This window comes from Parasteatoda tepidariorum, chromosome 2 (genome assembly GCF_982258835.1).
Source record: "Parasteatoda tepidariorum strain Cologne lab strain chromosome 2, Ptep-v5.0, whole genome shotgun sequence".
In the NCBI taxonomy this organism is placed as follows: Eukaryota; Metazoa; Arthropoda; class Arachnida; order Araneae; family Theridiidae; genus Parasteatoda; species Parasteatoda tepidariorum.
This window is the reverse complement of record NC_141756.1, coordinates 118,670,041-118,683,512: the sequence shown is the minus strand read 5'-3', so window position 1 is coordinate 118,683,512 and position 13,472 is coordinate 118,670,041. Positions and strand designations below refer to the sequence as shown.

At 28.2% G+C, this 13,472-nt stretch overlaps 1 protein-coding gene and 1 long non-coding RNA gene across 14 annotated transcripts in view; one reads left to right on the top strand and one right to left on the bottom strand.

Annotated features, from left to right (window-relative positions):
* The window catches only part of LOC147816113 (maestro heat-like repeat-containing protein family member 1), a 50,152-nt gene extending 36,883 nt beyond the window's left edge, over window positions 1-13,269 (top strand). For 11 of the 13 annotated variants that reach the window (XM_087158199.1, XM_087158201.1, XM_087158198.1 and 8 more), the window contains 3 exons: window positions 2,280-2,431; window positions 9,385-9,450; window positions 11,149-13,269. Coding sequence is in view for 3 of the 13 variants with exons in the window: in XM_087158213.1 (XP_087014339.1) it covers window positions 2,280-2,323 (44 nt within the window). In the remaining 10 variants the exon portion in view is untranslated. Of the gene's footprint in view, window positions 1-2,279; window positions 2,432-8,526; window positions 8,761-9,384; window positions 9,451-11,148 lie in introns of all 13 variants that reach the window. The other 2 variants (XM_087158206.1, XM_087158200.1) reach the window with 2 other exon arrangements.
* LOC147816114 (uncharacterized) lies at window positions 4,348-7,717 on the bottom strand. The gene is made up of 2 exons (XR_015431771.1): window positions 5,617-7,717; window positions 4,348-4,517 (listed from the first exon to the last, which is right to left on the bottom strand). It is a non-coding gene; the product is annotated as an uncharacterized LOC147816114 (long non-coding RNA).
* Window positions 13,270-13,472: the final 203 nt, after the last annotated feature.

Here is a 13,472-nt window from a genome sequence, read left to right as displayed (position 1 = left end):
GCATGGAATATTTTAAAAACAAAGCAAAAGTTTATTTGTAAGAAATCAATCATCAAAAAGTAACAATCACTTTATCCCACAAAAGTCATTGTACATTTTCAAAAAATCTCTGCATATTAGTAAATATCCTAATTCTACTTCCTTTATCTTCTAAGTCTCATTCAAATTTGCATGGCTCTGAAGTTGAGCGTTTATGTTGTCACAAATCAGATATGGATCAGCTGTTCATCACAGTTGATAAAATACAATCGAAAGTGCTGCTGTAAACTAATTTGTAACCCATAAACTACTCTTATATGCTTTTATATCCTTGAAAACAAATTTTTAACAGTTTCAAAAATAACACAGTTTTTGAAAGGAAAATTATGTTTTTAAATGACAGTGAGGCTATGCTATTAAAAATTTAACGAAAGTTAACAATAATTAACTTACTATAACTTAAACTATACTATAAAGAAAAGTTGAACCATCAATTTTTCAGACTGGTGCACACATTCTAAAATTCAAAGATGAGGTTTCATTTCAAAACAATAACAAAAATTGTATTTCTTTACATTACACATTAGGCATACATCTGCCTTCTTTGAATTCTTAAAACAATCTATGTTCTGTTAACATTATAAGAATGCCTGGCTCTGAATGGCATTTTAATATAATATTTTTATATAAGATTTTATAATAAGATGTATAAGATGACATCTAGTTGCTTATAATTTGTCAGATTCTACACATATTACCAACCTTAACACTATATTGAAGCAAATTTATGTTTAAAATAGTTATGAAGTTGATTGTATTGTTGCTAAGAAAATAAACTTGTAGTGAAAGGTGATCTTCAACGCAAATGTAGCGTTAATACACTCAAATCCCTATTTAGTGAAATCCGAAATAGTGTAAATTTCAATGTAACGAATATTTTCTGAATCCCCAAATGAATCTCCGTAGAAACAATGAATTAAAAATACCGATATTACGGAATTGGTAATCCGATTTAATGAAGGTGAAGATAAGCAACGATTCTCATTTTTTCCTCTGATCAAAACACTTTTTCATTCTTCAAAAGTACACAATCAGGGTTTTTTTTAAATTTTAATGTTATATATGTATTAACTATAAATGTGTATTTATATATTATGCAAAAAATTAATTTGCAGAGTGTTAATTGTGGTTAAATATTAAAAACAGTTGAAATAAATTCAGAAAATCAGATTGTAAATATACCTGAAAACTATTTTTTTTTTTACTGTCAAGTTAACCAACAAAGTATGCATTGAAACCAAAGGACAAAAATGATTTTCGTTTGTGAATGGTGCTCCACCCACTCTCTGCAGAAAAAATTCTCTTTCAGGTCTTAATGTGATGCTCGTGGTCATTTGTGACTCATGATCAGCTTTTAACATGAAAGAAATGAAATCAGATAGTAATGTTACATTCTATGAATGGAAGCTCTTGGGGTGGTCAGCATTGAATCTTCTCTTGTCAGAAAAGATGATAAAATAAGATTTTTTACATTATTTGAAATCCAATAATAAATGGAGAAAATAAGGTTGAAATTTGGTCAAAAAAATCGTTTTACAGGGGTTTATTGCTTCAGAGAATATCGTAATATTGAGAGGAGCATGTCATTAATTCATATGCAGGTTCGTCGGAACCACAAAACATAATTGCAATAAAGGGAATTATTGTTGTATAGCATATCGTAGTAGCGAAAGTTCACTGTATATTATTCCGTATGTTTCAATGAATGTTATTTAATTAGATTATATTTATTTATCATTCTTTAAATCACTTCACTCCAACACCCTTCTTCTACAAAATTATAAAATGTTCAAAAATAAAGGAATTAAATTTACTTTGATTCAATGAATTCATGAGAAAATATATATAACATGAAACATATGGTTTGTACGTATAGTTTGTCTGAAGTAAGAACTCCCCTAGCCATTCATCTGGACCCCCGTGGCTGTGGCTATGGTTATGAGATATAACTATTTCAAGTAGGGGTGTGTTTAGAGCAGGTTTTGGCACAGATCGGCAAGAGAAAAGGAATCTTTTTCTTCGGTCTATTGAGAGTGAAGAGAAGGAATGAAATGTGTTATTCTAGTTTCCATAGCCTCAAACTTTGTGGTGGGAGGAGTTCTTACCGTAGACAAACTATATTTTATGTGTCACTATGCAAGACTTTTCATATCCAGACATTTCTGTTTATTCTTTTTATTTATTCCGTTACCTTTAAATGCTTTTGTGTGCTGTTATTAATATATTAAAATGCATTACAGGAAAAACCTTTAGTCAGAGCTGCAGCGTTTACCCTTTTTGGTAATTTGTCCAAATTTGTGAATGGTCCTTCAAACGAACAGTTTGTGGAGCAGATGCAGGGAAATTTTGTCATTTTCATGCTTCACTTGACGAAGATAAAAATGTTATTAAGGTAAATATATACTCCCTCCTTGAATATAAATAATTGATAAACATTATTTATTTTTTTCACTCGATATTATCAGTGGGTTAATGAGTTTTATAACTGTTTTTTAAAAAACATCTGTACATTCTGAATGCTTTGAAAAACAGAATCTGTGTTTTTAATCAACAAAATATTTTTATTGTCTTTATATTCTATAACTTAATGATTAGTGCTAATAACTAGCTTGTTTTTTAATCCTGGTCTGGGAGTCACAGTACCCGTGCAACATTTTTTTTAAATTAAGGTATAATCATTTGGGGATGCTTTACATGCTCATTTAACTTATAATCAATCATTTATCTTCAAAAAAATAGTTAAACTGTTTAATTATTCTTAAATTTAAAAAAAAATTATGGTAATTTAATGAATGCCTGATAACCTGATTATTTAAATTTATTTTGTCCAATTTTAATAATTTTTTTATATGTGTGTATGTGTATGTATATAATCCTCATTGCTTCCTTTAAATATGTTATGTTTTAATATTAATAACTCTATATGTATATATTTTTTTATTATCTTATCTGCATTTTATGTTAATATTATTTTGCAAGATGTATATATAAACTTAGTGTGTGAATATTATAATCTCTATTGCATTATTAAACTGGTATTTTTTAATATGCATTGTATTTATATTTTTACATCTTATCTTGATTTTTTGTTTATTTTGTCAATTATATTACATATTTTAAACAGATTTTTTTATTAAACTTAACATTTACTTGAATGAAAGACTGTGTTTTATTATAATATTAAAGATTTCAGATAATATGAACTTTCTATTTCATTGTGATTTTTTATAGGGTAATGAAGTTTTTATAAATCAGTTAGGATAAATGAACCTTTTTAATATTTCCATAATGGTTACAAGTCATTATATAATTTAATATCATTTCTAAATATAATTCCATAAAGATAAATGCAATAATTATTATTTTGGAGAATTTACTTTATCTTTGACTTTTATTTATAAATTCAAAATTCAGCTTATTGTCTTTCACAATAGTTTTACAGATGAAATTATATCTTATCATATACCGTTTAATTTTTGTTAGTACAGTGTTCGAACAATGCCTGCAAGATAGTTCTTTACACGTTTTCTGCAGTGATCAGTTTTTCTTTCTTTTAACATAATAGAATGAGATGCAGATTACATTTTCCAACCATTTTTTGGATTATCTACTGCAAACCATTGATAATAACCAAATACTTGCTTAATCAATACGATTTACTCTTCACATAATCAAATATTTTGCAGACGACCAAAAAACACAATTTACTTTCTGGGTGAATTGCTCAATTTTTTTTTAGTGCCAAAGCTGCAATTTAAATTTTAACTTAAAAAGACAAATATTTTAGTAAATAAAATTAAATAAATAAAATTAGGCAAATAATTTTATGATTTTTTTTCTTATGTTAAAATAAAAAAAAACACTGTTTGTTATAGTAAGTAATAATTTGATTGCTAGAGAACCCATTCTACAGCAAAATAATCGTAATTGCTTACATCAAAAAATAGACGAGGTTATGCTTTGAAAGCCTAAGAACGTGAATTCCAATTGCTTATAACACAAGTTTCAGAATACTGACATATTCCTTAAAAAAATGTAGATGAAAAATATGCCCTACTAGAGTATTGTGAACAAATATAGATAATTTTCATAATGGCTATTTCATTCAAGTTATTTAAAGGATTAAGAAGTTTACACAACAAAACTCTCCATATTTTTTTCATATCGACACTCAAACCTGTCGATAGCAAACTTATACTGAATCTAATAAAATTAACTATACAATTCTAAATAGCAATTTATTCTTTTTTTAAATCATCTTTCACAAGATTTAATATTTTTATATGTAGATCAAGATTTTTTTCTTTTTTAATGTCTCTCATATAAAACTTCGGCAAAGCTATCATCTTCATTCTGCTCTAAGCAGAATTTTTTTAAAAGTTGATCTGTGGTATCAATCCCATTTAGAATGATATCATTCCTCCTTTTCCTTGAAGTAAGGAAGCTCTCATCATGATTCTTAGATGTACCTGGAGTACCTGTAATAAAAAAATTTATTAAAAATGAATGCCATTAACTTTGTTTTTCAAAAATATGCATTCGCTCACCTTTGTTAGATTGATTATGATCAGTGCCTGATTAAGCGTACTCGGGGGCCCTAGGCCATTCAAATTTTTGGGGCCCTTAGATTAAATTTTTTTCTATCGTATATTTTTTATTTACTCAAATATAAAAGTATTTATACATCTTTTCATGTAAGAAAGCATATTTAAAATTAAAATAAATAATAATAAATTAAATTTTACTTTATTGTGTTAAATTAGAACTAAAAAATAATCATAACATTTTGAAACTCTTTGCTTCCTGTTTAAACAAATCTCAGCTCGCTATAGTACTGCCTTCAATTTTTTCGAGTGCATATCAAAGTGACAAATTTGAACTTAAAAAACATTGATAAATTTTATAATACATGGACCATAATAATACTTATAAATAACTAAAATAAGTAATAAATAAATATGATTAACATTATGTAAGAAAATTATTGTATTCTATTAATATATATTTAAAATTGATTTTTTTTTTTTAAAAAAACAATCATTGTGTTTCTTAATATTTTTAAATTTATTTTCAAAAAATCCATTTTAAGGGGGCCCCTATTCATTGGGGGTCCCAGGCCATGACCTAACGGGTAATCCGGCACTGATTATGATTATAAAGAAACTGCTATCTGACTTATATAACTGTAGCTTTAAAATATCTTACATTAAAGAGCCCTTCTAAAAAACGTTTTTAGCAGCTATTTGGAATTTTATTGTTATCTATGTTATAAGCACTAAATATTGAAGGCAGTAAGCACTAATAAGTGTTATAAGCACTAAATATTCTCCGATTATGCAATATACTTACAAGTTGAAAATAATTTATAACATACACAGTTTGATTTTCTTTGAATTAGTGTGCAATATTTAAAGATGTACTTGTTTTCTCCAAAATTAGTTTGTTTATTTGTTCAGTAATAGTTACATTTATTTTTGTTGGCTAATTAGCCAAGCGATTAATTAAAATAGTGTCAAGAAATGATATAAAATAGTAGATGATTCAATCGTGTAAATTGATTACAAATCCAAATCCTACTTTCTATTTGAGTGGCAATGTCCTCAGTAATCTCATCGTCTCCCATTTCTCCAACTGCCAATTGGTGAAAACTTCTCGATAATTCAAATTCCTCTTGTGGAATATTAAAAATTTCGTTTCCTGACAAAACATCGGGAAGCTTTGATGGTTCCTCCACCTGTAAAGTTTTTGCTGAAAATAGAACATTTTCTATTATCTACACTTATAATAACATAATTCAAAAATTGTGTTCCCTTTTCAAATACAGGAAAAACAGCATTTTTGCAACAGCAAATTGAATTATTTTTTACAGCTTTACTTATATTCAAGACTAATAAACAAGAAAAACTAAATACAAAAGCATGAAACTATGTCTGGTTTTAATATCAGTAAAAAATAGCCATAAATAGGATGGGAAAAAAAAATTTAAAAACTGGTTTTTCCTGAATTCTAAGAGATTAGTTTTAACATTTTGTGAAACAAATATAAAATTTTTGTAAATAAATGTGTATTTTTTCTAAACTACTGCATAAGTTCTAATTTTCACTTCTCAAAAGTTGCTTACCGATACATTTAATAATACAATTTAAATGTTTGTGTTAAACAAATTTGAATATACTTACTTTCCTATCTCATTGAAAAATAAAAACTTCTAAAACAAAAATATTGACATTTTAGAGTGTTCTAATGATTTTCCTAATTTAAAAATAAATTTTACAATTCTGATGATTGTTTCAGAATATAGGATCGCAAAGAATGTTTCTACTTTGTGAAAAATATGAAAATTGTGATAGGGATTTTTTCGCTAATAATACAACAGGACATTAATATCCTGTGAGTAAACAATGGGCTTTGAAATAAGTAATAAAAAAAATGTTTAGTTTTGCTTACTAGGAATTTCAGCTGGTTGAGAAATCGGAGAAGTCGGTTGTTCATAATTACTGTAAGTCCTGTTAAAAAAAGTCATGTTAAATAATAGTTCTGATACCTTTTTTATGCATATAAATATATAAATTCAAAAAAAATTAAAATTCATACTCCCGCTTCTCTCTGACATGGCCATGTAAAAATGACATCGCCTTCATGTGTATCCACTCGGCCTTCTTTTTTGCAGCAGTGCCACTAGGCCCTAGTTTTTTTTTCTCTTACGAAGGAAGCTCTGAGACATTTCCACTTCTGTTTGGCTTCAGTTACTTTAAAATATAAAAAATAAATTCTCAAGACAAAAATGTCAAATACAGTATTCAAATGACATTTTTAAGACATCTATACAAACTTTTCACTCAAAAATTTATTCAAAAAAATAATTTTTAAGAACTAGTGATAAAACTAAAAGAGTGAATTTCATAAACAAGATTTTTTTTTTCTAAGAAAAGGTGAGAAAATGTATTGTAGCAGAATGTGCATGAATGAAAGTATATAACAGAAAAGATCCATATTCAATGGATATACTGTTTATTTGACTTAAAAAATATCCATTAAGGGCCCTAATATAGCAGTGGAACAATTTTTTTTTCATTCATCATAAATAAACTTCCTTACAGAATACTATATATTTAGTTATTTATAAAGAGTAACTTAACTATTGTTATGACAGTCAAAAATATTATTAGCATTAAATTATCTTTGGAAATCAATTAAAAATACTTTCCATTAATAGGTTACATAACATTGATTTGATTAATGAAGTAAATTCAAAAATATTATACAAAATTTATTATTAAAATAAAATAAGTAATAGTAAAATTTTACTCACCATCTATGCTAAGCTTTTCAGCTATTTTTATCCAAGTTTGCTTCTTTTTTTCTGCGTCTCTGAAATCCGCACGGCTATAATCATATAGCCATGGGCTATTTCTCATGTAGTCAATTAATTGTTCTTCCATTTTCTTTAATAATTCTTAACCAAATTTTTCTTAACCTTTACATAAGCAAATTTTTAAATTCTAATTGCCGCTTCGCTTCTTTCACGTGCGAGATCAAAACACGAGGTTTGGGAGCGGAAACTAGCAACGAATCTGATTGGCTACTAGGCTTGGCAATAGTAACAAAAGTTGACTCGTTTCCAACTCTACTGGAAGCAATGACAACATGGAGAAACAACGCTAATGCGCCGGCGCGCAACTTTGGCAACGAGTTTCTCGTTGCCGTTGCTCCCGGTGGAGATCCAGCTTTAGGGTTTTCAGTGTTAGGATTAGGGTTTTGTAAAAACTGAATTGTAGAGTTAATTTTGAACTTGGATAATGATAAAACAAGCAGAATAATTTAAACATCAAAATCAGAAAATATTAGAATGCTTATAAAACATACTAAAAAAATTTTTTTGTTGTATGAAACTGAAGTATGAATTATTTGTTATATGAACTGAAGTTTATAGTTTTAAACTGAACTATGAAAATCGTTCGCAACAAGAAAACTCATGTGGAAGTAAATCTCTGTTTCAGAATACTTTTATTTATTTTAAACAGTTTTATAAAATGTTTTATGATATCTAACAAACCAGTGGTCCAATTTATGAAAATTTTCTTCAGACTATTCTTACAATTCATTGTGTAAATTATGCCTGATTTATGCATGAAAAATGATACAAAAACTGTTCATTTTTCATATATAAATCATTTGTAAGGAAATTTATAAGAATAAATTTCCTTATAAATATACTTTTTCGATAAAATTGTGCAATTTTTTAAATAGTTATCCAAAGGAAAGCAAAATGTAACTTTGTAAATCCAAAACAATTGCCATTGAAAAGTTAGAATAGAATTTTCATGTGTTACTAATTAAATAAAAATATTAAATTATAAGCTTATGCTTACAAAAAAGAGACCTTTGGATTAGTCTTATGTACAGTGGTGTTTGTGCTCCGGGGATTTTGAACTTTGATATCCGGAAATTCCGGATATCAAGAGGACTTAAAAACATGTATTTCAGATGAGTCACCTATAAAAGTCTCTGTGAAACCTTCTACATTAGCAGAAAAGCAAACTACTTCTACCTCTGCATGTGCAGTTCTCGAGGAAATTTCTTTAACTGTAAATGAGGAAAATAAAAGTCAACCTTCCTGCAATTATGAAGTTCACCTCAAAAGAAAGACAAGCCCATAAACATCAGAAAATTAAAAAAAGCAGCAGAAATTAGATAATTTTTTTTAAAGAATTAATTCAGGTAATTTAAAATATTTACATAAAATGTAGTAGTTTATATGTTTGAAAATTTATGGTTATTACTTTTGCAAAAAAAGTAATTCATTGAACTTTTATAATTAGGTCACTCAATACTTCATAATTGTAATTTTTCATTCCCCCCCCCCTTCTTGAAACTCCAAAATGCCGGTAGTAAGTCCGTAAAAGTTTCAGGGGATTTTTTGGGGTCCCACAAACACCCCTGTATGTATGAGATGGAAAATATCAAAATTAATTTTATTCTGGAATTCATTTGTAATGAATTTTGAATAATCACCAATATGACTCTCTTGCACGCAGAGACAGATGCCTCTCTAACTACGAAACTGCTCGAGATGATAGCTTAATATTTTTAAAATAGTAAATACTTGATTTCCTCACAATCAATTCAAATAGTTAATTCAACAATTTTATTCTCACTTAAATATATATTTTTAAAAAATTACCATGAATTGACTGTTTATTTACAAAATAAACCTGTTTTAGGTTTCTTTTCTAACCCCACTCCTCTTTAGCTATTTTTGAAAAGTTTTGACACAAAAATATAATTATCGAACCATAATTCTCTTCTATCAATTCTAATGTTTTTTTCTTTTCTAATATTTAGGTTATATTCTCGGGAACCTTCCGCCTGAAAAGCATAACTTGATTCCAAAAAAAAGGGTCTGTTCTGGTATGCATTCTCACTATCATTATTGATTGATGTTTATTTGAAATTTAGTTTGTACTTCGCGGAATGATGGTGGAGAAGCTAACTGCCAATGTTTTTAGTTCTAATTATCGATTTATCTAAATTTCTTAAAAGCTATTTAAAGATCTAATCAAAGAATGAAACTAATTTACAAATTCAGAAAAAGACAAAATGAGTAAGTAACATTTTAAATTATAAATCAAAGTAGAAAAGCACTTCAAGTTATATTGTGATGAACCTTTTAATGATGAACAAGATTAATTCTATTCCTTTAAGTTTTGGTTTTTATTTTTAATCCCTTTGTGCCTTATTTGCAAAAAGTGGAGCAGTAGGCATCAATGATTATGTTTTGTAATTTACACAAGGTATATGTTAGATATTTTTTTCTCTTCAATTTTGGTACAAATCCTTAATAAAAAATAGGTTTGAATGAAATAGTCAGTGCCAACATTCAAGATTATTGATAAAAAGATTACAAGATGTGAGCCTCAGATTGCATTTAACTAATTAACCAGTGTATGTGAGAGCGTTTGAATTGAATGTAAAGTCTTCTAAGAAAAAGAGTGCATCTCTGATTGCCTATAAGTAACTCACCAGTTTGTGTTAGGGCACAAATAAAGTTTTATGCAAATGGCATGTTCTGTTAAGAATAAATTTTGGACTTGATACCATACAGTGTGCCACGCCACTTTCACAGGATACCATGGCAAACAGTTTGATGACCACTGCTACAAAAAGTTTTAAAAAGTTACTTAAAACTACTTAATTACTTAAAAGTGTAATCATCTTTTGATGTCTCTGTGTTGATTCAAACACTTTAAGTTACTAACCAATTTGTGTTAGAGCAGAAATAAAGTTTCGTGCGAATGGCATGTTATTATAAGAATTAATTTTAGACTTGAAATGGAGGATGCTATAGTGAACAGTTTAACCACTCACAGGATGCTATGGTAAACAGTTTAACCACTGCTGTAGTGTATCTACCACTACAAAAATACAATTTCAATTCACTGGTATATAAAACATGTTAACTAGATTCTATGTTGGGGTACCTTTGCACAGATGAAGGTTTACATTGTCGATAACTACTATTCCCACGTTTGTGACCCGGACGGGATGTGAACCCGCCTACCTTGAGAGAAACTACCACTTTGATACAAACATGCCTACGTTGATGGATGATTCACATTGAACAGTTGACTTGCTACTTCTGACTGTGACATTCTCTACCTCCTCACACTGTTGCTACTCAGTCTCGATCATACACGTCTTTGGCCTGACTGCTAATGGCAACACAGAAGGGACCACGACCGTGAACTTAATACAGCTCTCACGATCAGCACTCAAAAAGTAGGATGATCTTAATACAGCTCTTCCGGCTTCTCACGAAATAGCGATGAATCAACTAGGGGTATCCATTCAGTGAATTCTATCACAGATATAATTCTGGTGGGGGAGTACTGTAGTGTATCTACCACTACAAAAACACAATTCCAATTCACTAGTATATAACACTCGATTCTTTGTTGGGGCTCCTTTTTGATAGATGAAGGTTTACATTATTGATAAATATATCCCCACAACTGCTATAAAAAACTCAAAACTACTGAAAGTGTAACCATTTTTCGATGTCTCTGTGTTGATTCAACCAACTTAAATTTACATTTTGTTTTCTTTCAGCTCTTCTAGTACTGTTGAAAGATCAATCCCTGATATGAGAAACAGAGTAGCTGAAGCATTGAGCTTATTACACCATTATTGAGTTTAGACGACTTCCTTTGTTTGTTCTGCCTACAAGAACTGAAGAAAAAATGTGCATGCAACCTTTTTTTTAAAACAAGAAAACACAACACACATGTATATATATATATATATTTATGTACAGTTTTCAATGTGTTGTGAGATTATTGTTAGAGCAGAGAATACCAATGGATATTGTACTTTCCACTATGATCACAAATTCTAATTTTTTGACTCTTGTAAAAAATTTAAATTTCCAAATTTTTATTGTGTGATTTTTTTAAATTTAATTGCCATTATTAAATGTTATGTTTATTATTGTTGATTTTATTATTCCGTTACAAATTTTATGTTTCCACTATGGGCTCTCTGCACTTCCCTGTGATTGCTATGCGATCATTTTTTTTCCTTCCTAAAAATAAACAGATTGCTACATCACAAATTAAAAACTATCCTGAAAGATATGAATATATTGTATTTGACACAGATTTCGTTGCCTATTCTGTTGGGACAAAATTGAAACCTGATCATTTTGTTCAGTTATCATTGTAACTTCATTTACAACTTTGTTTTTATAATTCCTAATACTGTTGGGATGAAATTGAAATCTGATAATTTTGTTTGGTCACTGTTGAAACTTCATCGACAACCTTTTTTTTAAAAAAAAATTCCTGTTTCATGATTAGTTATTATAAAAACTTTTATTATCTGTGTATAACCCAAATATTAAACAACTATGTGAAAAGTTAATTTTTAATGTTTTACAATTTTGTATTAATTATTTTTATTGCATTTTTCGACTGGTATGGTTTAATGTAAAACATATTATGAAGGTGGATGTAACTTATTTGTTACTTTATAATTGCAAACGTAGTTACATAACGTTTTAAATATGTTTATTATAAAATGTTTTACACATCTAATTTTGCATAATAATCAATATCTATGTAATAATAGCAGAGAAGAGAAATAAGGTATAATAAATAAATATAGCTTTAAAAGGTTATAGGTTGTAAATACAATTAGATGAAAATAGAGAAGAAATATTTTACAGGTTCAAAATGCCTTCAAAACTTAAATATTTTGCCAAAGCAACTAAGAAAATCTAAATCATTGTTAGGTAAGAATCATGTTACAATCAATAGAACAGCAAGCATAAGTTTAATCATCAAGATTCTATGGTATTTCATTCAATTTGGTTGATTAAATGGAACACTGATATTTCAATTATACATATATATATTAGTTTATTAGACAACTGTGTTTCCTTTTCTCTATGAATAATAATTATACATATATTGAAATACTTTTGATTTTTTTTTCTTCATGAAGCTGGGGTGCTTAATGCTTACCATAGAGTACCTTATACCCAAACTTTCCTGACATAATGGGGTCCCTACCAAAATACCTAAAGGGACCATTGTGGCCCCTCCTCTCATTCTTGGTATAAAGTTCTATATATACATACATTTCTATTAAGCTAACTCATGAATGATTAAATGAGCTCCTAAATTGGATTAAATTATGAAAAGTCAGAAGTACTCAACATTTTTAATAAGTTTCATTTTAAATTACAGAGCAATGAAATACCAGAGGGGTATTTATTAAACTTGCGAGTGTAAACAATGAAAACTGCAGCTAAGAAATTTTTGAGAAAGCAAGAACTATTAACTTGTTATATTATTTCTTTTTTTTTCTGAGAGGTTTCAATGTCAAAAGCTAAGCAAACCAAAATTGATAAAAAAAAATTTTTTTATTAGTTCTAATACTCTATAAAATTTCTTTTTTTTTATTTTTTACTACAAATAATAAACACTACATATTTTTGGGATTTTAAGTGCTTGCTACTAAAAATTATTTTAAAACGTTTTAAGATTATTTTGCTCTAAACAAATATTGGCATGTCTAATTGTAGATTTAAAAATATGTGGAATGATGCTAAGTCTCGCTTTTCAATGGCAGTGTTAGAGATTTTCTGTATAAAGAAATAATTCCTTAGTCTCTCTTTTAGATGTAATTCCTTTCCTTTGCCTACTAACTAACCCTCTTGATTTTTTTTTTGGGAGGGGGGAGTCATCTTTGTTTCTTGCTATCACAAAACAAATTTTCTTCAAAGAAAAAATCATTCCATTAAATGTTCTTTAAATTTCTGTTGTTATGTTTGAAAAATAGTGCCAATCTGTACTTCAATGCTAATGTTTGCTTTTCTTGTGAATAACCAGTTGTATTTTATTAATTTGCTTCTTTTTGTCTAATTTTCTTTA